Below are 24139 nucleotides of genomic sequence, written 5' to 3'. Positions count from 1 at the left end.
TTCAAGCAAAAAATTATGTCAAATTAGTCATTGAGAGAAAAAAATTAACATCATATATATGTATATTTAAAAACAGTATAACATGGTATAAAATATTAGTATAACTTATTTTCGAATAAATATAATAGATATGTCTATTATTTATTTCAATGCTGACAGTGGATCATTATTAATAACTTCTTTATTTTGTAATTTTCGTATTTGAGTAGTTTTTGCCATTCTTCCTCTTTCACTAAAAACTAAAATAAAAAACATCTTATAAATACCTTATACAGAATATTATATTAGAGTCTTGAATAAGTCGTCGCTGTTTTCGATATTATCGCTGTTTCCATTTCATGATTAATATTTGATATCTGTAATTTTTCGGATATATTTGTGTCGAATTTTACAGTCTCACGTTTTTTCTACAAATCTAGAATCTACAGGTGGATTATTTAAAATTTTTGTTTTAATGGTAGAAAATAAATGGTTTCACTTTATAAAGACTTGTCAGATGCTAGCTTAACTTGAAAAATAATTCAAATATAACTATACAACAGCTTCTAAGTATTAAAAAAAAACTTAAAAATGATTTAAATGTATTGTATTTGTGGTTTAATTTGACGAACTCGGAGATTTTCGAGATTAACAACTATTTTTGAATTGAAAAATTGAATTTTGAAATTGTTAATATCAATTTCTCTAAGTAAGTCTCAAGCAAGCAAGAGCACATTTTAAACAGTTTTAGCGGCCTGGTTTGCGCAGTGATCAAGGCGATAGGACGGTCCTCCTACTATCGCGATAGTCACGGATTTGAATCCTGCTGGGGCGTGGATGTATGTTTGTGATTGCAATTGTAAATATTTTTATAGGCAACAGTGGAAACCGACAAGGAATAACTCCGTCACGCCGGTAACCAGGCTGGGTAACACCAGATTTCCTCGTTGTTAAAAAAGAGGATTTTAAAATACACTAAAAAGTCAATTTTATAAATATTTACAACAGATAATCTTGTGATTAAAAAAAATCGGAATCAAATCCTCTAATTGAAACTGATGAGTATCGCGTGGTGTCCGTTATATAAGTAAAGGCAAGACAAAGTGATTTTTAAAATGTGACAAGGTTAGGTATCTTGTTAGAAACATTATGAAAACCTATTTGACTTGTCCGCTAATTCCTCGATATTGCATGATTTGGTTTAGCAGTACTTCTTTTATTAGACTTTCTGAGGCCATGAAGTGACTCGTGGATATCCCCAAAAAATGTATGATACTTTCAATGACAGTTTTGTTATGTATCAAATTTTGACAAAAAGGTATCGATAACTTATTCAAGATCCCGGAATTTTAAAATATATACAATATCTTGATTAAATATCACAACGGATACCTGTATTACCAACGGAGAAAGAGTTGTATACAATAAATTCAAAATAACAGTCAGCTCACGTCATCATGATGTCTAATGATATCGCAATTTGTAAATTAATTTTAAGATCAGACAATATTTTCCTTCTCATTTTATTTTAGTTAGAAAGAGATACAAAGTTACAGCCTACAAAATTCGTATGGTTGTCAAACGTTTTCAAAATATTAGTTACAATAATTACACGGTATAAACCAACAAACGTTGTTTTGAGACTTAGCTTGATAAATTTTGAACTTCTGCTTATCATTAGTCTCATTAAAAATATCGAAGATTTGTAGATAATAAGAGTCAGGAACAGATTGCGTTTCTAATGTTTCTTGGAACAGAAACCAACCATACTATATTGTTAAAATAAATTATATTTGCTAACACTATTTCTGTTTCACTATTTTATTTAGATGAATGCAAAGTTGATGCCGAACTCACTTCATAGAATTAGATGACGTGCGTTCACTGTTCTATTGAACGAACTATATATTAATGACCAACATTTTAAACAACTCACCTTTTTTCACTTCTGGATCCTTTACACTGGTCACTGACTTTGAACTGAATAAATCACTGTCACTTTGGCTGTCATCCAGGTCATCAAATATACTAGTTTTCTTTATTGGTGGAGTATTTCGACTTTTTTTAGTAATATTTGATTTTGCGCCAAATAATTCACTGTCGCTTTCTGATTCTGACTTGTCTGAAAATAGGCCTTTAGTATTCGAATTGGATTTATCCCTGCTTATCTTTTTGTAAGATTTAGAATTCTTATTGACTGATTTAAAAAAGTCATCGTCGCTCGACAAATCTTCATCTTCATCAAATACGTAACGCTTCGTATTTTTCACATTCTCCATCTTAGCATCGGGCTTATAATCTTCATTTGATTTGTCAAGGTATAATTTTGTATCACAAATGATTTCCACTTGTTTAGAGTCAGCTTCGCTTTTTGCAAGAATTTCCGCTTTATTCTCGATATTTGATAATTCCGGAGAACTATCTAATACTCTTTCAGGTTGTGGTACAACTGCTATGCTTTTTTCTATGTTAGCGTTTTCATAGGAAATCGAATGGTTGATCGTTGTTGTATTTAATTCAGATGTTTTATTATCTTCAATGACTACTGAAGAATTATCATCTAATCCAAGATCACCAAACTCCGTCATAGATTTCCTGGCAGCTTCCTGCCTTGCCCGTCTTGTTGACGGTCGCCTTTTAACAGGAATTTTAACTCTATTCTGAAATATTTTTATGAATTAATTACGAAAAAAATAAATTTTCTTGTTGTTATGCTCCAAAAACTAAGTAACTTACTTTGGTTAAGCTTATTAGCATATTGGGATTATCAATTATATGAGAATTTCCCTCATTACCAATTTGTTTTTGTTCATTAGTCGACTGGGTGATATTATTTTGATTAGTTTCAATTGGAGCTGATACAAGATTAACTTTTGATAGAGGTCTAGCACCTGGTCTCAAAGCTGCTACATTTATATTTAAATTATGTTTTAATTTACCTGGCGATGCTAAAAATTAACATCAACAAAATATAATTCGCATAAGAAAGTAAACATACGTTTATTTTTTGAGAATTCCTCCTTCGTTTCTGATACATCCACAGTATTATCCCTACAGTCGATATTCAAAATTTTCTTGATACCAACTTCTTTTGAATTGCCATGTTCTTCGTTCGTATCTTTTAACGCTGTAATCAAAGATTATATAGTATTTTAAGTGATTAACTTGTTAATCAGTATTTAATGCTCGTTAAGATGTTATATGGAGATAACATAATATATGATTGTAAAAAGTATCAGCGTATAAGTACACAAAACACAATATCGCAAAGATTTCGTATAATAATTATATGAACACATTATTGAATCAATATTCGGTGTTCGAAGCTGAAACTGTACTTATGTGAGATAGAGATGTGATGGTCGATGAGTCTAGACATAAGGAATCTTGTTCACATTAGAATAAGATTGACCCGGCACTATTGTTTGTACTCTTGGTTCAATAATTAGGCACTGTTTGGCTTTAAATAAAATATTTTTAAGCCGGCTTCATTGGCGCAGTGGTTAAGGCGACAGGATAGTCCTACTCTTGTGATAGTCGCGGATTCGAATCTTGCTGGGGCATGTATGAACTTTATGTTTGTGATTGTAATTGTAAATGTCTTTATAGGCAACAGTGGAAAATAATATCAGGAATTAACCACCCCAGTCACACCAGTAACCAGGCTGGGTAAGACCGGATGTCTCCTGGGATGGTCTCTACGTTGGTCACTGGCCAGGTAGGCTTAATGCGGAGGGTCACTGTTCCGAACCCACGTTAACCTGTAGGTCCAGTCCAGATAAAACCTTGTTGGTAAAAAGGAGGTTTTAAAATATTAAAAAAAAGTTTTTGTTTTAAACCCTTTACATTATATAAAGAGTCTGTCTCAAAAGTTTCCACAAATATTTTTAGACAATTTACCACCGACAAATATACATTTTTAGTAACGTTTCTACCAATACTGGAGAGCAACGGAGGTCTTTAAGCTTTTGCGTTGAAGCATTTTTTCTAAAAACTCCTTTCAGCGCTCTCCTTTTGATGCTGGAAAATAAGACCAAGACTGATATGTTGCTACATCACGGCTGATGTGCAACTTGCTGAAAAGTATATGCAAAAACATGGTGGACATATTTTGATAGATACATAAAAGCTGTTTTTATATCAGGATTTCAAAGCCGATATTCACGCAAAATATAATAAATATGTAATGCTCAATTATACTCTTTCATATATTTTTTCTCATACTCTTTGCATAAAGTGCTACCTTTGCTTATCCCTTACTCATACACAAGTTAAAAGCAGAGAGTTCTTTAACTGGGAACTGAAAGCTCTGTTGGATATTTAGCTCACTGGAAAAAATAATTTTGGAAACTTTTGAGAAAGGTCCCGTATGAAAATGTTTATAGTTATATAAATTAGAGTTTTTAAACTAAATTAAGTTCCTAGTAACGGTAATTGTTTAAGTATTCAATTAAAAACATAAATTCCTTCTACCTTCCAAATCATCTTTTCTTTGTACCAAAATCGGTTCACTGGTCAAATCTCGACAGCTGTCAATTGGGGTGATATAGTCAATTTTAGACGATGAATCTTCAAGTACTGGAACAAGATTACTTGGATTTGTATTTTCATTGCTATTTTTAGTTACAAAAATATCTTGACTCTGCCGTTCATTATGTATATCAGAAAACAGTCTTCTTGATGAACTATCATGGGGATCAAATGAAAAATCATCAGTGTCAATTCTACAATAAATTAATTCACAAAATAACAATTTTCAAAAAGAAAATTCGGTATAATTTATGTACCTAGTTATTTTTAAATCCTTTACTATATCACTAGAAGAGTTAATGTCACTGATAATATCTAAACTAGGTGGTTCATTGTCAAATAGACTTGATCTTTGTGGCTGGACACTAGATTGTAAGTGGTCTAACACAGCATCACTAATTGAGAATCTATCACTATCTGCACTATCGGATCTAGCATCCCATTCTGTATCAGGAGGTGGATTTGAATCAAATAAATTTATAGGAGGTGGAGCATTATACTGCTCAGATTTATCTAAAATAAAGAATAATCATTATAAATAACGGGAAAACATACACACACACACACACATATATATATATATATATATATATATATATATATATATATATATATATATATATATATATATATATTTAGAATTTGAATCCTTATCATATTTTATAATTTTTTGATTACCTGTGACCAGAGCATAAGATATTTCATCACCAAGTGAATTAAATTCATTATATACTGTAGTATCTTTACTTTTAGAAGACACTGATGCAGGTTCTTTACAAAACGCTACACCTAAATTATCAAAAGTTTCATTGGATTCATTATTATTGAAATTCTTTTTATCATTGTTTGTTTTTGCTTTAAATAATTCATCATCAGATGAATTATTACTATCAAATAATGTAATGCCTTTTGCAGGACTCATATTTATAGGCTGATTTATTCGATTAATTTCAAATTTTGGTTCCTCTTCTAATTTTACTTCGTTTTCACAAATACTATCGTCTGGCTCTTGACAATTAACATTACCAATAGGTAACTCAAAATCTGCTGTTAAATTTTCTTTCACAACATTTTCAGATGAATTGTTATTACTTGTATTTGATTGTTGTTTAGACTTTTCTGAAGCCGTAATAACACTTCTATTTGTACCTTCAAACAGTTCATCATCATCTGAATCATCAAATAAACTTAAACTTTTAGTATTCAAAGCCTCTTTTTTTAAAGGTATTATCTTATTCTCATCATCTGACTCAAACAAAGTAATAGTTTTTTTTTCTCCCACCTTATCAGGTAACGATGATATTGTTTTTTTAATAGATATATCATTGAAAAATGAATCATCATCATCATCAAAAAGACTAATTTTTTTATTCACCTTTATAGTTTTACCAAAAACCTCTTGAGATTTTTGTATCAGTGGATTAGGTTTGGGTATCAGACTATTTGTTAAGTTATTATTCCCAAAAAGATCAATATCATGTTTCTGAGAAGTTATTGATACATCATCATTATCATCGTCATCATCAAATAACTGTAATGTTTTGTTTGGTTCAGAATCTTGTACAGCTTTAGTTTTATTTGATAACACAGATTTAACCTTATTCATAGATTCTTCAAATTCTTCTTCCGAAGATTCGTTAAATAATATATTTTTCTTAAAAGTTTTTGAGGCAGATAACATATTTGGGGATTGGCCAAAAACATATTCTCCACCAACAGGTTTCTAAAAAAAAGACAATAAAAAATTTCATTCAATAAATGAAGTATCATGATAAATACTTTCTTAATTGACAATACTTCACATTCACTTGGTATCTCTGGAGGTTTGTCTTCAACATATGGAAGTGTGACTTTTTCATTTTGATGAGAATACTTGTTAATTGAAACTTTTCTTTTCTCGGCTATTCTTGAAATATCCTCTTCACTAGAATTATCATCCAATTGATTTAAATTTGTTATATTTTTTCTTATGTTGAGTGAACTGTTATTTTCTTGTAATATATTATTATTTTGATCTGGAAAACATATTTAATAACAAGTGTTTTCTGGGAATAAATTAGAATGCATACTATCATCAGGCTCGACTTTAAATAGATCATTTTTTTGTGATAATGTTTGATAATCTGAGGAGAATAAGTCGTCTTTATCATTAGGTATTATTGTTTGATCTGTTTCATTCAAGGGTGGAGGTTCATCAGAAAACAGACTACCTAAATGATAATTTAAAAATTGAAATTAAAAAAAAAAAGATTTATGTTCTAAAATAGAGTAATAAATTACCATAACTTGAAGGCTGTATAGATTTATTAATTGTGCTTGTATTTATGTTATGTAATTTTGCTGCTAATTGTTCAGCAAAATTTATATTCGAAACAGGTGCCTGCAAGTATATGTTATATTTCTAAATCAAAAACACAAGAAAAATATGCAGTAAACCTTGGATGTATAAGAACTGTCATGCTGTGAGCTAGTCTCAGATTCATTTACATTAACATATGAAGAATCCTTTAACATAGTATGAGCTACAGGTTCGTTAATCCTGTTATTAAATTCCATTTCGGAACTTGTTCCAGATCCCTTAAAACTAATTATGTAAAAATTTTGAACAATTTTATTAATTAGTCTTTACCAATATTTTATCCTTTATAATTTCATCATCTGAATTACTACTGCTATAGCTATCTTCCTGTTTTTCAGATTCGGAATCACTTTCTGATTCAAGACCAATATGCCACTTTTTATACCATTCCTGTGTTCCAATTAAGTAAGGCAATGGTCTTTCAGAATACATATCTTTAGGCTGCAATATATAGCTAAAAATAGGTAAAAGATAATGTACTGTTAAGATATCTAACAATATTGAAACCTTGTTTCTGTTTCCTCATCTTCACTGTCACTTACTGAAACTTCAATTTTGTCAAAATATTTATTTATAGTGATCAATCCTTTTTGAATTACTTCTTTTATATGCATCTCGTTATCTTCTTTTACTTCAATATTATTCTGGATCTTAAATAATACAGGTTACTACATATAAATTTAAACACATTTCAATAAATACTTTGCCATTTATAGAAGTTAGGGTTTCATCATCTTCATAAACTCTATTCTCAATAAATTGTGTATTTCTTAAACTATGAAATTCATTTCTTGTCACGTCCAACTTCACAGAAACTATGTCCAATTTATTTAATAATTTGTCTATATTTAAGCTTGTTGAATTAGTTTCCGATAATAAAAACTATTTAAAAGTAATAAGATTAGTACAAAATGTGTTTAATTAAAATGATAGTAAAAACTTACATCAGAAATTCCTTTTAAATGGTTCAACAAAGCAACATCACCTGCTAGAGACCATTTAGGCGCATTTTCTATCATTTCATTACTTTTCCATGAAAAATTATGGTCATTTTCCATGTTTTTATAATCCACAAAACAAAGCTGAAATATATATATATATAACAGCTAAACACCAAACATTTATCGTTTAGGTTAAAAGTAAAACGTCAGCTGATTCCACAGATTCACACAACACAGAGGAATCTCAATAATTTTGTGCACAGATTGCATTCCGTACTCTATGAGCTGACCACAAAACATATCAAAATATAGAGAATTGTCAATATTTTGTGCATTAACATTATATAGAGTATTCTCTACCTTTATATTTTGCTTATCTGACTTAATTTTAGGTGGTATATTAATAAAAATAATAAAGCAATTAGAGTAGATAAATATTCCAATATTTATTTAACTAAGTTAAAACAAATTATGGTTAAAAACTTATATTTAGGAACATTATTACTTTATAATTTTCATGAATCATTACAATATGTGAAAGTTTATTAGAATACAAATGATTGATATCATGAAAATTATTTATTTATTAATTAATATATTTTCATTATATAAGAAAAATTATATAAATCAATAGTACAAAGGGTATTTCTTATTTATGGACTAATATCAAAGCATTAAAACAAGTTTGTAAGAGGTAAATGTTTTAGTTTACAAAAGTCATATTGGAGCAAAACAATCTAGCTGATCTTACAATTATTTAGATCTTCAGAATTTTGCGGTTCAATTTTTTTTATTTCTTCAAAAAGGGCTTTTTCAAATTCTATCATTTTCTTAGGCTTTTTATACTAAAAGTAAAGTGTGTATAAATAAATTGATTATAATACAAAATTCAATAGCAAAAACATACTGTTATAATCAGAGTATTAAACCTATGTGAGCAGCTAACATTTTCCTGTTCTAGTTCAATTTCAAGTCTGTCAAAGTCGGGAATATTAATTTTCTTGTAATATTTCTTATTACTTGTTTTTACTATTATTGAATTAGTTCCTTTATCAACTATAACTGAATATACCTCAATAGGATATGGTAAATTTCTTATCCGCCATTCTATGTTAATTCTAGTGTTTCTTCTGGTAACGAAAGGCTAAGGAATATAATCAAATATATTTTAACAAATTCACTAACTCACTAATACCTGTCCTGAATTCTCCCGTATCATATATTTTTCTTCAAAATTATATGTGGGTTCTGGGTCACCAATTTCAACATCCCAAGATTGTTCCCCTTTTAGTTCCTTATTCCTTCTCCAAGCCCGACGAGTAACAACATTTGTGTTTAGGTCATATTCTTCAACCAATTCAGCACCATTATCTAATTCATAATGCACTTTTTTTAAATTATTATCTATAATACAAGATTTTTTGGCCTTCAACAATTTTGTAAACCATACTGACATTATTATATTTTATATAGGATAAATAACTTAAACCATATATTTCGAACAAATATATACCCGTTGCTTGGAAACAATACGTATTTAAACCTTATTTAGCGATACCTAAAATTGAGGTTAGAATAGATTGTATTGATATTTTAAAAGTGTATATCTACATCGTAACTTATTCATAACTGCTCATCACACTTACAAATTGCAGATTTCCTATTTTATAAGTAATTTCATATGGAATAAAATAAAATCGTTTAAATAAAATGTTCCAATTAAAATATATTACATTTAAAAGTTTCAATCTCCTTTATATGAAACAATATTATTTTCAGTCTCGTAAATTTCAACTTCATGAAGCCACTCAGGATGATCCATAATATTTTTCATACGCTGCCAAATATACACTGCAACATTTTCAGTTGTACTAGGTACATTTTTAAAATACTCTATATCTTTATCCAAATTTTTATGATCCATTGGCTTCATTATTGCTTCTTCCATATATTGTTTTAGATCGGTTAAATTCATCAGCATACCCGTTTTTGGGTCAATCTCACCAAACAAGGTAACTTTCACTTTAAAAAGTATTTTTTAATAAGTGTGGAATATTATCAATAATATTATAGTTATTACCAACATAATTATGCCCATGGCCATTGATGTGGTTACATTTTCCATAGACTTTCTTATTTTCTTCATCGCTTAAATGTGGACTACAAAATATACATATAATAATTTAATAACTTATGGTACTTATGATGTTGATACCTATGTAACCTGTGACACGCTGATAACATTATTCTTCTAGTTTGGTAACATTTTGGATTAATTCCTTTTACATCACCCATGTTCCTTCTAAGCTGAATTAACAAAATAGCTGTTTAACCGAAAAAAAGGACATTACATTTTACATATAAATAATCTTAATCCAATTTAATATATACCTCTATGATAAATACCTAGTCGCAAATTTACAGATTACCTTTCCTTTGTGTATAGAATTTTAAAAACAGAAAAAGCCACTTAAAATATCAATATGATAAGGCTAAGTTTGGAACCTCAAGATAACAATAAGTTGTTTAACATTATTAAATACAATTTTAAAAGATATTAAAAATATCTTTTAAATATATATATATATTTGCATTTAAAAAGTTTGCCATAAAACTGTTAAGAAGACATAACCTTAACATTAATCCGTTAATTTTGAATTTACGTATCTAGATATATTTATGTAAGTATCCTCCAAAATATAACAAATAATTAATTCAGTAAAAATGTCTGAAGCGTTAAATAAAATACAGTCTGTGTTAGAAGAGATAGAGCGAATTAAGAAGCCGCATGAACCTCGTAGATCCTTATTTGAAGATCCAAATCAAACAAAACAAGCAAAAGAGAAAAATTGTGCTTTTTTAGAGGAATGGAATCATAGATGGGGAAAACATAATTACGATTATGTATACACAGTACAACATCCAGAGGAGTACTTGCAAAAAGTTAAAGAAGATAGAGAAATTTGTTTAAATGGATTAACTGAGTTAATTAAAAGGTATAACTATTTTGTAAAATGTTCTTAATGTGATAAGTAACATATTTTTAGATCTGGATCACTGTTAGACATATCTGAGGATTTTATCTTAATATTGACTGAAGAAATTTTAAAAGCAGATCAACATGCTTATTTACAAAACATACATTTTCAAATAAATAAATACATTTCAGATGCTACTTTATTTTTAAAGGAAGTTGAGATATATCAGAAAACACAACAAATAAAATTAAAGGGAATTGAGCATGAAATTGACAATTTTAATGTTTTTAACTGTTAGTACTTTAGTTAATAATGTTAATATAAGATAGATTTTATTTTATTTTGTATTATATAATTTAATAGAATATCTACAGTATTTACACATATTTTATTTCATTTCAAGATAATGAAGGAGGTACATTTTTATCAAACACATTGGCCTGATACTTAAGTTTATCCACTTTACTAGCATTTTTCAACTTTTCATCATCTAGTAGACGTTCGTTGCGTTGTTCTTCAATTGACTCTGTAAACCCAAATGTTTCAATATCCACAATAATTAAAGAATAACAAATAATCATACAATTTGTAGAAAATTCAAAGTGCCAAAATAATTTAATACCTACTATTATAAGGTGTATATTTATCAGACAAAATGTTCTCTATGTTATAACCTATAAAGCCGATTATTCCTGCGAATGGTAATGTAATGTAGGGTGCGTATCTAGAAGAGCCTCTTAATAACGTATAAAATATAGGCCACATTTTAATCAAAAAATGTATACAAAACATCAAATTTTATATATAACATAACCTTTAATTGGAAAATATGTCTTTATTTACTTTGTTTTAAATCCAATTTGGAAAGATTCATCCACAGAATATAAAAAATTAAAAGTAATTCTGGAAAAAAAAACAAAAAAAATATATATATATATAAAAGTGAGTAAAAATGTCGATATTTAAAAAAACCATATCGGAAAACAAAAAATGATAGCATATTTATATTATATCATAGGCCGGATAGGTCTTACAACATTTTTTAATGTTTCATTGTTTCCTATATTAAAATTAAAAGATATCTCCTTTAGGGTACACTCCTAAATAATAAACAGTTAATGTGTGTTATTTAAATTTATTAATTTAGTCTTTGAAATATAATACAGTTACAAAATAAATGTGCAATTTACAATATAATAAAATTTCAATTTTTTAACAATTGTAACAACAAAATAGATATGAATATTTATATTAGTAAAATTAGATAAAATAGATAAAATACAGATACTTATAAAAAATATACAATAATATTGTTAACATATGAAGTAGAGATTCATAGCAAGAAAAATTAAAATAGCAACAAAAAATTAATTATATTTTTTTAGAGTTTTAACAGTGATATCTAAATTTTGATCAGTCTAATACTTAATAACGTTTCTAACATATAGATCTACATCTATATTTGAAAATACATCTACATTATAAAACCAGTCAGCAAAAAAATTATGGTTAATTTACAAGTGAATCTATATCAATCTAAAAAAGCTAAACAAATTATTTTTATAATGTAGGCACTTTATATCTAAAACTATATATATGAAATATTTTCTAAATAATGAAATATAATTAAATTGTAGATTTACAGCTTAATATATATCATCACAAAATCTATATATACCACAAGAAAAAAAATGTGAATCTCTACTTTGGCTTTTTTATTTATAGACGTTCTGCTTTTAGCTTTGTTATTATGCTTGCTATAAAACTGAATACATTTTATACCAACATACTTTATAGTATTTGCCTTCAAGTATAGTAAAGTTTAGTACTAGCTTATAGCCAGATATGAAAAAACAAACAATTTTAGATTCATGAAGTTTTCTTCCATAAATAGTTAATTAGCAGACCATCCATTTAAACTTTAATTAATTCATATCTATTCCAACTATGTTTTGTTAGGAATTTAATATACGAAAAATCAATTCTAAGACGACTATGTTATCACCCAAACTATTTGTAGTTATTCTATGTAAGACTGGAATCAATTCATTATCCAAACTTTTCATATAAATTGGTGGAAGTTTGTTTCCATTTGCTCCAGCTGAATAAGAAACCTGAAACATATAATAATTTTTTATTGTTCGTTGCCCAATTTGCTAAGAAGAAAAGTTTAATTAAAGTGCTTACATTTTCTACGTGTAATGTAGCTCTAATTCCAATTTTTTGACAACTGTTTGAGACTAAAAGGTCTAAATATTTCACAAGAGCATTGCAGCAAGCTTTTGCAATGGATTCTGAAACTTTCGATACATCAAGAGGATCTTGGTTTCTAGAATTCTCCTCTCCATTCTAAAATATAAAATAATTAACTGATTCATGAATATTTTTAGTGATCAAACATTTACCTTTAAAATAAAAACTTCCGTCCAGCGAATGAGTTTAGTTCCATTGTTGCAAAAATAATCCTTACCGTTATGTACTCTTATTGAAGGGACACCTTTCATATCATTTTGATCCACAGGAGATTTTACACTGAAAATGAAATATTTTTTTATAAAAATACTTGCAAAATATTGGTAAGTCTATTGAATAAAAAATATTATTTGTAATTACCCCACATTAAAATTAGTTTCACTTTCACCCCAAATAATATTGACAGTCTCATCTGATATAGCATTAACACACCCACATGATATGGTATGATTTTTCATATTACGTAAGTCCTCTCTTAATTTTTCTAAATGTTCTGATGGTATTTGTATCATTAGACCATCTTCAACAATGTTTGATTTAGCTGTCAAACCTGTGGCGGACTTAAGTGAACCATTAAAAACTATAAAACTGGCTCCTGTTACTAAAATATATATATATAACATCAGAATTTCTAACACAAACTAATAATATAAATATTTACGTTTCCTTGGTTTATTATGTATATTTATCGCATGAGTAGTGTAAACATTCTCTATGTCCTGTGTATTCTGAATGCAAACCAAATGACTATCAGCTTCTGGACTAAAGTTTCCAGCAAAAGCTAGGATATGCTCACTAGAGTTATTAATGGATTTTATAACCTGAAGAAAAAATGTATTTGCCAATTTTAGGTTTTTAGTTAATATAACACATTTAAAGTAACAAGAAACCAAGACAAAAATCCCTTTATTGTGGACCAATATAACTTACTTGATCATATCTGTTTTTAGGAATAATAAGTGTCGTATTTTTTTCTTCCATGTGTATGATTAAACCTTTAATTTCTGGTAAGGTAAAAGTAAAATTTCTGAAATCCTAAAAAACTTCTCCATTGAATGAGAGCTAAATAATATACGGAAAATAAACATACAGCTAGAAGATTGATTATTGTATGTCCTATTTCTACAAATACACTGTCTCTATATCTAGTTGAAACAATAGGACTTGGGTAATATCTATATTCGGCCCCTAATCTCAAAATTAATCTTAATGGAAATAATTTTGCCCAGGGTGTTTCCCATCTACAAAATAATAAAATACATGTGTTATAAATTTTTTTTTTTTTTTTTTTTTATAATTATATACATTGTTACTAGTCGTTGCCGACTAACCTACAATTTGTCCTTATAATAGCTTAAATCTAGGTATATATCTAATAGGACTCATCAGTCCTACATAGTCTCTAACATAATAATAATTGTTTTAACACTTTGAGTTTTTTCTAATGCACCTCACTGCACTACACTACAACACACTACACAAGTTCAAATGGTTTGGTCCTTTTGAGTCTGCGTCCGGTTTTGGTGTTGTCCAAGAGTTGTAGTACTTCGAAATTAACATGAGAGTGAAGTCTCTCCTCATGTCTCTTTGCAATTCTTTTAATTTCTTGATTGACAGTCGGTATCTGAAGATCTCGATGTAAATAAATGGTCCGGTAATATCTGGGTGCACCTACGATGCTTCTTAGGACTTTGTTCTGGAAAACTTGTATTAGATTTATGTTGCTTTTTGCGGAACATCCCCATAATTGTATTCCGTATGTCCATATAGGTTTTAATATTTGTTTATATAGAAGTAATTTATTATGTATAGTTAATTGAGATTTTCTTCCAATTAGCCAATACATTTTTCTATATTTTAACTCAAGTTCTTTTCTTTTCTTTTTGACATGTTCCTTCCACCGTAGTTTTGCATCAAGTGTCATTCCGAGATACTTAGCATTATTGCTGTATGGTATGACAGTGTGGTTTATGGTCAATGGTGTAAGCGCGGCCTGTTTATAGGTGAATTGAACATGCACAGATTTGTTTTGGTTAATTTGTATTTTCCAGATTTGGGTCCATTTATTTATAGCGTCAGTAGCCTGTTGTAGGTTTCGGGTTGCTTCTTCGCTATTGTTTCCGACAGCAAGAATAGCAGTATCATCAGCAAATGTAGCCATTGTAATGTTTTCGATTTGTGGTATATCACATGTATAAAGTAGGTACAGAATTGGCCCCAGTACACTTCCTTGTGGTACACCTGCTTTAGCTTCTTTTATTGTAGAGTAAGCTTCCTCTTGTTTCACTCTAAACATTCTGGCTGTGATGTAAGATTTTAATAGTTCGGTGTGTTGCTTCGGTAATATTTTCTGTAGCTTATGGACGAGGCCTTTGTGCCATACCTTGTCGAAAGCTTGTGCTACATCTAAGAATACAGCTGAGCATACTTTATTATCTTCATAGGCTTTTTCAATAACATCTGTTATTCTATGCACTTGATCAATCGTTGAATGTTTGGTAATAAACCCAAACTGGTGTGTTGGTATTAGGTTTTTTCTCTCTATAATTGGTTTTAATCTTTTCAAGAGGAGCTTTTCAAATACCTTAGCTATCATCGGTAACAGTGAGATAGGTCGATAAGCTTTTATATCATTTGGTGATTTTCCAGGTTTTGGAACCATTATTATTTCAGCCATTTTCCAAACGTCTGGGACATATTTCAGTCGAAATGCTGCATTGATTAAGTTAGTGAGCTTTATAATACCCTTTCTTGGCAGATTGTGCAGCAATTGCCCTGTTATTAAATCATAGCCTGGTGATTTATTTGGCTTGATGTTAGTTTTAATAACGTTGGTGACTTCTTTCGGAGTTGTTAATTGAATTGTCGAATTTTCGCCGTCTATGTCCGGTAAAGTATGTTCAATTTCACTTTCGTTTGGTTTGAAAGTTTTCTCTAAATGGTCAGCGAATGCTTCTGCTTTCTCCAGGTTGCTGCGTGCCCAACTTCCATGCATGTTTCTTATCGGAGGACTATGTAGACAGGATCGTTTTAGGTATTTAGTGGCTTTCCAGAGCGAATAGTCTGTGTTCTTGTCGTCTGTTAAATTTCGTAGATAGTTATTTATGGAATTGTTTTTAATTTCCAAAATTTCCCTCTTCAACCTTTGTGTTATGTTGTTTAAGATATTCTTATTTTCAGGTGTTCTATTTTGCTGCCATTTTTTCCGTAGTTTTCGTTTTTCAGCTACCATTTCCTTGATTTCTTTCGGGTAATTTATTCCTTTGGTTGAAGTTTTAATTTCTGGAGTGTTATTCCAAGCAGCCTGTTGGATGTCTGCAACGAATTTTTCGGTTTCATAATTTAATTGGTCTTCTGTCTTAAGGGGAACATTTAGTTGAATTCGATTGTTTATTTCTTCAACAAATCCTTCCCAGTCTGTCCTCTTGTTGGTTAATGTTGGATTTTGTTGTTTTCTTATAATGTTTTCACTCAGCGTCAAAATCACAGGTGTGTGATCTGAACTTAAGTCAAAATTTTCTTCAACTTCCATGTAATTAGTGGTTATGTTTCTAGCTATAAAGAAGTCTAACAGGTCTGGAGTTTTCTCTGGATCGGTAGGCCAATAAGTTGGTTTTCCTGTCGACATGTAACTGCACCCTAGCTCAGCAGCTGCTTTATGTAATTCATTACCTTTAGTTGTCGTCATTCTAGATCCCCATCTTGTATTTTTAGCATTGAAATCACCACCGATTATAAATTTTTCTCCTAGGTTGTTTAGAACATTCAAGTAATTTTCTTTTTTTTTGGTTGTATCTTGGAGGGCTATATATGGAAGCTAATGTAACCCTGTATTTGCTAGATATAACAGTTACTGCCGTTACCTGATTTTCTGCTAAACTGAGTCCGGGTTCTTGATGATGGCATATATTATTTTTTATTATTATTGCACTTCCTCCTCTTGCTGTGTTAGCTGGATGAATGGTGTGGTAAAAGTAATATCCTCTAAATTTAATAAAGGATTCCTTTGTCAAATGGGTTTCAGATATTAAGCAAATATCTATTTTTTGCAATTCTAGGAATACTTGTAGGTCAGCGTGATGTTTCTGAATCCCATTAGCATTCCAAATTGCGATGCGGATGTCTTTACTTGCCATTTTTAGTTCTTGAGGCCACCGCCCTATTGTTTTCGAGTTTAAGTAATCTTTCAGAAAACGATTCAATAATCTTTTCCTGGTTGTCCAGCTTTGCTATAAGTTTCAATAGCAGTTCGTTGGTTGTAACGTCTTCTTTTTTTGTTTCTTTTTGAGCGGTTTGGTTTATGCTTTGAGCATAGGTCATTTCATCGTTGACTTCGTTGTACATTTTTGGTTGTTTATTTTGAGTCACTGTTTTTTGCTCTTTAGCCTGACTGATTTTATTTCTTCTCTCTTGGAATGTTTTCGCAACTACGCATCCTCTGTAGCTTGCTGGATGCGCTTCATTGCAATTCGCACATTTCGCTTTTGTTCCTTTGGGTTTTTTGCATTCTCCCGTGATGTGTTTTCCTGAGCATTTTACACACCTTGGTTCCCTTTTACAGAATTTTTGTGTGTGTCCATGTAATTGGCATCTCTTGCACTGTGGCACAAGATTTGCCTTTCTAAGAGGTTCTATTTTTACTTCGACTCCTAGAATTTGTTTAATTTCATAAATTGCTTTTATGTCCGTGTTATGTTGGAATGATAACATAAACAGTGGTAAAGGCTTCTTCTGGACAACTATTTCTCCATTGTTATTTTTATTTCGTTCTTTTTTCAGGATATTTGTGACGTCAGTACATTTAAGTCCATTTTTTATTAACTCTTCCACTATTTTAGTAGTTTTAGCTGTCGGTGGAAGCCCTCTTGCCATTACTTTAATGTCTCTGGTTTGCTTATCTTCATACGAGTGCCATTGTAATTTTAGGAATTCCAAGCACTCAGCAATTTTCGTAAAAGTTTTACGACATTCGGCGTTTAATTTGATTTGTCCATTGTTTAATGTTGTTGCTCTAAATAGTATATTATTTGTTTTCATTGTTTCATATAGCAAGTCAAAGTCTGTGACATTACTTACTATAATTGGAGGTGGTCTCGGCACTTTTATTTCTTTATTCAATTCTTGTGCTTTAATGGTTTTTGGTTGTTGTGGTGAAGCTTCAGGTGTATAGTTTGCTTTTCGTTTCTTATTTCTTTTAACTGTTATCCAGCCTACTTCTTTTTGCAATTCTTCCTCGTCTGTTTCATAGTTTACAGGCAATTTGTTTTCAGTGCACTGGTTCACTACGGGAATGCTAGTTGGATTGTATGTGTTTTGGTTTTTTATTAGGAGTTGTAGTGCATCTAATTGTTTTTGCATATTTGTTAGTGCAATTTCCAGATTCCGTCGGGCTGTTTTTTCGTTAATATACGCATTATAGAGAGCTTGCTCATTTTGCGTTCTCTTATGGTTTTCTTGACAAAAGATTTGATTCTGTTGTGCCAGATAAGCTTCACCTGACGTTGAGGATTGTGTTTCCATCTCATTTAGTCTCTGGTTCTCTCTATTAATCATTTTTATTTAATGAATAGTTTAATTCACGTTTTTACAAAAATTTCAGTACCGGTATTTGTTTCAGAACCGTTATAACGCCGCATTTGTGGTACAGATGATGCACCTCCGACCCTTAACAGCCCCCAAAATTTTACCTTTGTTACTTTATTGCAGTGACCATCGTTTTAAACACATTTTCACTAAACATTTAACGCGCAGTTTTAACACTGTTATTGTCGTCACGGTTTTTACTTATTTTTTAAAATCGCATTTGTGGCACAGGTAGTACACTTTCAAATTTATTACACTGACCGTCGCTCCAAACACGTCTTTACTCTACGAAGGTCGAACGACAACATGTGTTATAAATGATTATTTTATATTTCAAATAGTTAATACACGCGTGGTCTGAAATATATATTTGTTTCAATTTTAAATTTGTATCTATATTACTAAATACATTGTTCTGAAGTGTGATGTGAATAGTAATTTAATTTTATTTCCGTAAGACGCAGAAAAATAAAGTATATTTTTTGTCACGTTTACATATTATCAATTATATATACAAGCAATGTGAAAAAAACTTTTTCCATTCAGTGTAGCGTGGGCTTGTGCTTAATTTCATATCCCATTAATATTCGGTAAGCTCAAAAAGGACCTAAAGGAATCCACTAAAAAGGCCCTTTGTAAGTATATAAGGGCAAACATATTCTATTCAATGTAGTCACCGTCTAGTGAAATACCAATGCAAACTTTTGTAGATCTTTTTTTCGTAGACAAAGAGGAATAAAACTAAACATTTCTTCCATACGCCAATAGTTTATTACATTTTCCTGAAAGATAATGTATATATAAAACACTCCAAAATAGTAATTGATATTCATAATTACACAACACTGAAGCACACCTTATATTTTTTCCCGCAGTGTATTAAATTGAAAAAATAAAAAGCAATTTTAAACTGAAACTACTATTCAATTATGTATGGCCATTTTTTTGCTAATAATATTTACTAATATTTAATATACATCAAACTGACAAAACTCAATACTATGGTTCCAGAATTGTAGAGTTCGGCCTCCCGATTTAAAATTTATTTAAGCACATACCTGTGTATTAAAATTCCTATAAGATATGATTCTTTCGGTTTGATGATTTTATCTAAACATTGAAATGTAGGTTTTATATACACAAATCCTGCATGATTTCGTGAATCCAGAAAAACAGATTTATTATGTAAAGATATTCCTAGTTCCTTTACAGATGTACCTAAGCAACATAAGTCAGTAATTAATTATCTAATTATATAAATATTAATATCTTAGCAATGTATTTTAAAGTATATAATATAAAAACTGACCTTTAACAGCATCAATATATACATTATGAATATGAAAAAATAAATCTTTAGGTACAAAACTTTCTTCATCTATATATTCTAGTAAATATATTACTTCATCTGATCCAACATTAATTAGGCCTTCAGTAGAAAAACACCAAGCATATTTATTTATACAACAATCCACTGTAAAAAAAAGGTTGTTGAATAACATGATGGAGGTTATTAATATTACACTTACTATTTATAATTTTAACATGAACAAAAAGGTTTTGATTAATGGCAAACGTTAATGTTTCGTTTTTTAACATTTCGACGACACTTGGTGAATTGGAACATTCTGAATATAGTACATCTAAAAAACAAATTTATAACAAGTTACAACATTCTAAAAACTAAGAATACATTTTTATTTTAACCTACCTGGGCTATAAAAAATAGTCAAAAATTAACATAATTTACTCACCTGTTTTATTAATACTTATAGTCGGAGGTAATTTGGTTTCTGATACAGGTATGTAACAGCCTGTTTCTTGATCAATTTTGGGTTGATTTCTGCTAATTTTAATACCGGGCACAATGCTTTGAATTTTTTCGTCTTTTTTCACGGTTTCATCCAGTGGTTTATCAGATTTTATATCGGGATTATAATTGAAATCTTGATCCAAATTTGTGAGATCGCTCCCTGGAGCTATTCCGTCACAAAACATTACAGATTTGTTTGATTTTTTATTTGACCCTAATATAAAATAACACTGAACTATGTACTAACTGAATACTATTAAAATATACCTTTTCTTTTCAATACTCCTACAGGGACCATGACAGTTGGAGGATTGTTTCCTGTTTGTCCAACTTGTTGTAGCGGAGAAACAGTGGAACAATACTCTAAGGGATTATTTGGATTAGGCCGAAAAGATGGAGAATTTCCTGATAAAGGTGTGTTATGATCTGAACTGGACGTACTATTTGTATCTCTAAAAAATATTTAAACTGTTATTTTATAATGACAAGTTTGTTAAAACCGTAACAATAATAATTTACATATACAACATAGCATATATAATGTTGGAATATTAGTCTATAAACTTTTCGCGAGTCATTCTTTAAACCACAAGTTAACGTGAAACTGTGGGGCTGCGCATTGATATTTGTCAATTGGTGAAGCCACCCAACTGGTGAATAACCAACTAGGAAGCCAAACATGCTTAATGAGTTTTATTACTAGTGTACTAGACAAATATTTTGTATCAGATCTTAAACGCTTGTAAAAAACACAAACATCTATAGCTAGAACGACATTCGTACGTCAACGATATTGGTGGAGAAGGGATATATCCTATTCTAGATCCTACACCACCAAAATGGCTATATAGTAATTTCATAAATATTTTACAAATACAATCTAATAGTTATAAGATTGTAGCTGTTTAAAAACTAAATAAATTCTATACGTCTTTATCCTAAATCCTTACCTATTCAGTATTTCAAAACATTTATTGCAAACTCTGGCATCTGCATTCATGTAATCCAATTTAAATTTCAAATTACAACATTTTGAACAAAGAACCTAAAAGGTAATCCTGTTATCTATTATTTCAAAAATATCCATATAGTTTTACCAAACCACATGCTCTACAATGATGTCTCCTTTTTAAAACAGTAAACTTCATATCACAGTGCAAACAGGCTACTGCATCAGAATCAGGTATCCAAAGAGGCGCCTGTTTTCCTAGCCATGACTTATCTGTTAGTAAAAAAATATATTATTATTAAAGCAGAACTATTAAAATACTAATATTCTTTATAAAATAATTTACCAGAAAAAGAATCAGTACTATCTCCAGCAGCTTCATTAGTAATATGTGCTCCAGGGTTTTCAATAGGTAATTGAGACGTATTTTCAGTATTTTCTTCCCCTATTAGACTAGAGTTATTTCCTCCTACAAGATCTAAAATAGAAATAATATTTACAAGAAAAGTTTCAAGTAATATAAATTACTTCAACATATTTCTTATATTTAACTAACCTTCAGTGGCACTTTTGTTATTTCTGGAAGCTTCATCTGTTTTCGGAGTTGTATCACTCTTAAGTTCAACATCCACTGTATTACAATTTGATTTATTATCTTGGGGGTCTACGTTTTTACCATCATCTATAGAAACTGTACTAGCTGTGGTACTACTTTCTCCACTGCAATCCGAAAATGTTGGACTTGATGAACCACTTTCTGAATCACTGTCATCACAAGTTTTTGGTTGGATTGACTGGTTTATATAAACATTATTGTATGGTGTTGAACCAGGACTGCCTATAGAATAAAATACAAAAATCTTAACTACATAAATAATTAGAATACAAATATAAATATATATTTATTTTAAAACAAATTCATAACATTTTGCAATCTTTTTCTGTGATTTTTTCAATTTTTTTCATACCGATTAAATCGATTTTTCTTCCAACTTGGTTTGTATTTTCATTGTCATTCTTTAAAGGCAAGTTTTGGGGTCTTGGTAAGGAATCCTGATCCTTCTCAAGTAGTTCATCACAATCTGCTACAATGCCATGTTCCAATTTTTCATTTTTATTCTCCTCTTTATCAATGATTTCCATTTCTTGGTCTAACTCTACATGCTCCAAATTTGTGGTAACATTTTCTTTTATTTGATTTGTTTCTTTTGAAGTTTCGACTTCTAAATCATCTTCCGCATTATCTTTAGAAAAAAATTAATTAATAATAATAAATTAAACTACCTCAATTTATACTCTCATGTTTTCATTTACAAATTAAAATAAAATGATTACTAAGTTTCTCAAAAATATTTTACCTTGCACCATTGTATCTTCAATTATATCAACATCAATTATAGAATCATTCATTACTCTTTCATTGTTCTTTAGCTCTTCACTAAGTGATGACGGCTGATTATCTAATACCTCCTGTTCAAAATTTTCTAACATTTCAGTTAATTCATTTTCATCAATATTAATATCAGAAAATCCAATAATATCAGCATTTTTTGATGGTAAATCCATATTCACAGTTCCTAATTCTGTTTTCAAATTATGAACTTTGCTTGACACTATACTATTATTGTTGTTAATGGTTAATGAAACTTTTGAATCATCGGCTGTAGCTTTGATATTATAAGAATCTAACATTTTTTCACATTCCTACAAATATTTTTTAAAAATTTATACATACATTTATGCATAACAAACCTCATTGGCACAATCACCATTCTGTTCATTCAAACTAACAGGTTCTATCATATACTCCTCATTCGAATTAGTTTCACCTATTTCAGTTAAGAGCTGATTTGTATCTATATTTGGAATATTTTCTGTAAACTCAGAATTATCTATGTCTATTAATTTGTTACCTTTTACTTTTTCTACATCAGCAACTGACTTAACAGAGTTATCCTGTATTTTATCACTATTTGATTTATTTACATCATTATCATTAGTTTCCTGCTTAACAGATATCACGTATTGTTCATTTGGTAGTAAACAATGTTCATCAGTCTTCATTAATTTCTTGTGTGTCTCACTTCCACTTTCAGCCAAGGAATGTAAATTTTCTTCAGAATTATCATATTTCTGTATATTATCTTTATCAATTGTTGATATTTTATTGTCATTACAATTTGGAAGTTTATGTATATCTTCTATATTTTCAATTAGCTGCTGATGTTTAGGTTCAGTATCATCTACTAAATCTGTGTCATTTTGTCTGTTCAATAAAGCTGACTCCTTAACTCCATTATTGTCACTACCATGATCCTCATTTTTAAATGTGCCCTCTTCACATTTGACTTCTCCTTCTTTGTTTATGCTTGTATTTAAATATTCATTGAGACTATGAAAAACATTATTTATACTATGCTTTGTTACAACAGGTGATGGTGTATTTGAATTGTGAGGTTGATCTGCAGCATTTTTAGAATGTTGATCAGTTAATTCTAAATACTCAAAGTCATTCAGAACCTGATCCAAGTCTATAGTATATTTATCCATCTGAAAATAGTGATAGAGTATAGTAAACATATTGACGATATTTTGAATTAATTTGTTATTTATCAGTTACCTCTTTTAAAAATTATCAACAATATCATCTCTGTCCATTACTTCAATTTTGTTAAATATTAAGAAAAATATTTTGACGTTTTGTCTTCACATGACATTGTTACTTTACGTCATTTACTTAATTTTAAAATAATA

General features: G+C 29.6%; 4 protein-coding genes across 5 annotated transcripts; all 4 read right to left on the bottom strand.

Moving 5' to 3' along the window:
- Positions 1-44: 44 nt before the first annotated feature.
- FAM21 (Family with sequence similarity 21) lies at positions 45-8042 on the bottom strand. The gene is made up of 15 exons (XM_076400461.1): positions 7813-8042; positions 7571-7750; positions 7376-7518; positions 7139-7322; positions 6946-7086; positions 6790-6889; positions 6579-6719; positions 6289-6524; positions 5188-6232; positions 4767-5022; positions 4453-4703; positions 2978-3106; positions 2716-2927; positions 1916-2639; positions 45-239 (listed from the first exon to the last, which is right to left on the bottom strand). Exons 1-15 carry the CDS (start codon positions 7924-7926, stop codon positions 142-144), a joined length of 3954 nt encoding a protein of 1317 aa, XP_076256576.1. The 5' UTR covers positions 7927-8042; the 3' UTR covers positions 45-141.
- A 451-nt stretch (positions 8043-8493) lies between these two features.
- On the bottom strand, positions 8494-9547 carry LOC143194024 (protein DPCD). Its single transcript, XM_076400574.1, has 4 exons — positions 9421-9547; positions 9005-9367; positions 8717-8953; positions 8494-8654 (listed from the first exon to the last, which is right to left on the bottom strand). Exons 2-4 carry the CDS (start codon positions 9263-9265, stop codon positions 8547-8549), a joined length of 606 nt encoding a protein of 201 aa, XP_076256689.1. The 5' UTR covers positions 9266-9367; positions 9421-9547; the 3' UTR covers positions 8494-8546.
- On the bottom strand, positions 9516-10438 carry purple (6-pyruvoyl tetrahydrobiopterin synthase purple). The gene is made up of 4 exons (XM_076400582.1): positions 10201-10438; positions 10025-10133; positions 9890-9969; positions 9516-9831 (listed from the first exon to the last, which is right to left on the bottom strand). Exons 2-4 carry the CDS (start codon positions 10102-10104, stop codon positions 9554-9556), a joined length of 438 nt encoding a protein of 145 aa, XP_076256697.1. The 5' UTR covers positions 10105-10133; positions 10201-10438; the 3' UTR covers positions 9516-9553.
- A 1468-nt stretch (positions 10439-11906) lies between these two features.
- On the bottom strand, positions 11907-24134 carry Sara (Smad anchor for receptor activation). 2 transcript variants are annotated; one of them, XM_076400460.1, is made up of 21 exons: positions 24006-24132; positions 23299-23935; positions 23138-23241; positions 22744-23089; positions 22354-22629; positions 21942-22223; positions 21732-21863; positions 21534-21658; positions 21387-21481; positions 20704-20888; positions 20378-20650; positions 20153-20266; positions 19933-20097; positions 19682-19841; positions 14131-14281; positions 13971-14075; positions 13702-13861; positions 13401-13641; positions 13193-13319; positions 12975-13136; positions 11907-12901 (listed from the first exon to the last, which is right to left on the bottom strand). In XM_076400460.1, the coding sequence occupies exons 2-21, from the start codon at positions 23933-23935 to the stop codon at positions 12743-12745; spliced, it is 3999 nt and encodes a 1332-aa protein (XP_076256575.1). In that variant the 5' UTR covers positions 24006-24132; the 3' UTR covers positions 11907-12742. The 2 variants fall into 2 exon arrangements, with proteins under 2 accessions (XP_076256575.1, XP_076256574.1); XM_076400459.1 differs by having other exon boundaries at positions 23138-23935; positions 24006-24134.
- Between the last annotated feature and the right edge of the window lie 5 nt (positions 24135-24139).

The sequence above is a fragment of the Rhynchophorus ferrugineus genome, unplaced genomic scaffold, assembly GCF_030347505.1.
Source record: "Rhynchophorus ferrugineus isolate W39M unplaced genomic scaffold, kcgeb_rfMv2 rfM3, whole genome shotgun sequence".
In the NCBI taxonomy this organism is placed as follows: Eukaryota; Metazoa; Arthropoda; class Insecta; order Coleoptera; family Curculionidae; genus Rhynchophorus; species Rhynchophorus ferrugineus.
The sequence above is the reverse complement of the archived record's forward strand: the minus strand, read 5'-3'. Positions and strand labels throughout refer to the sequence as shown.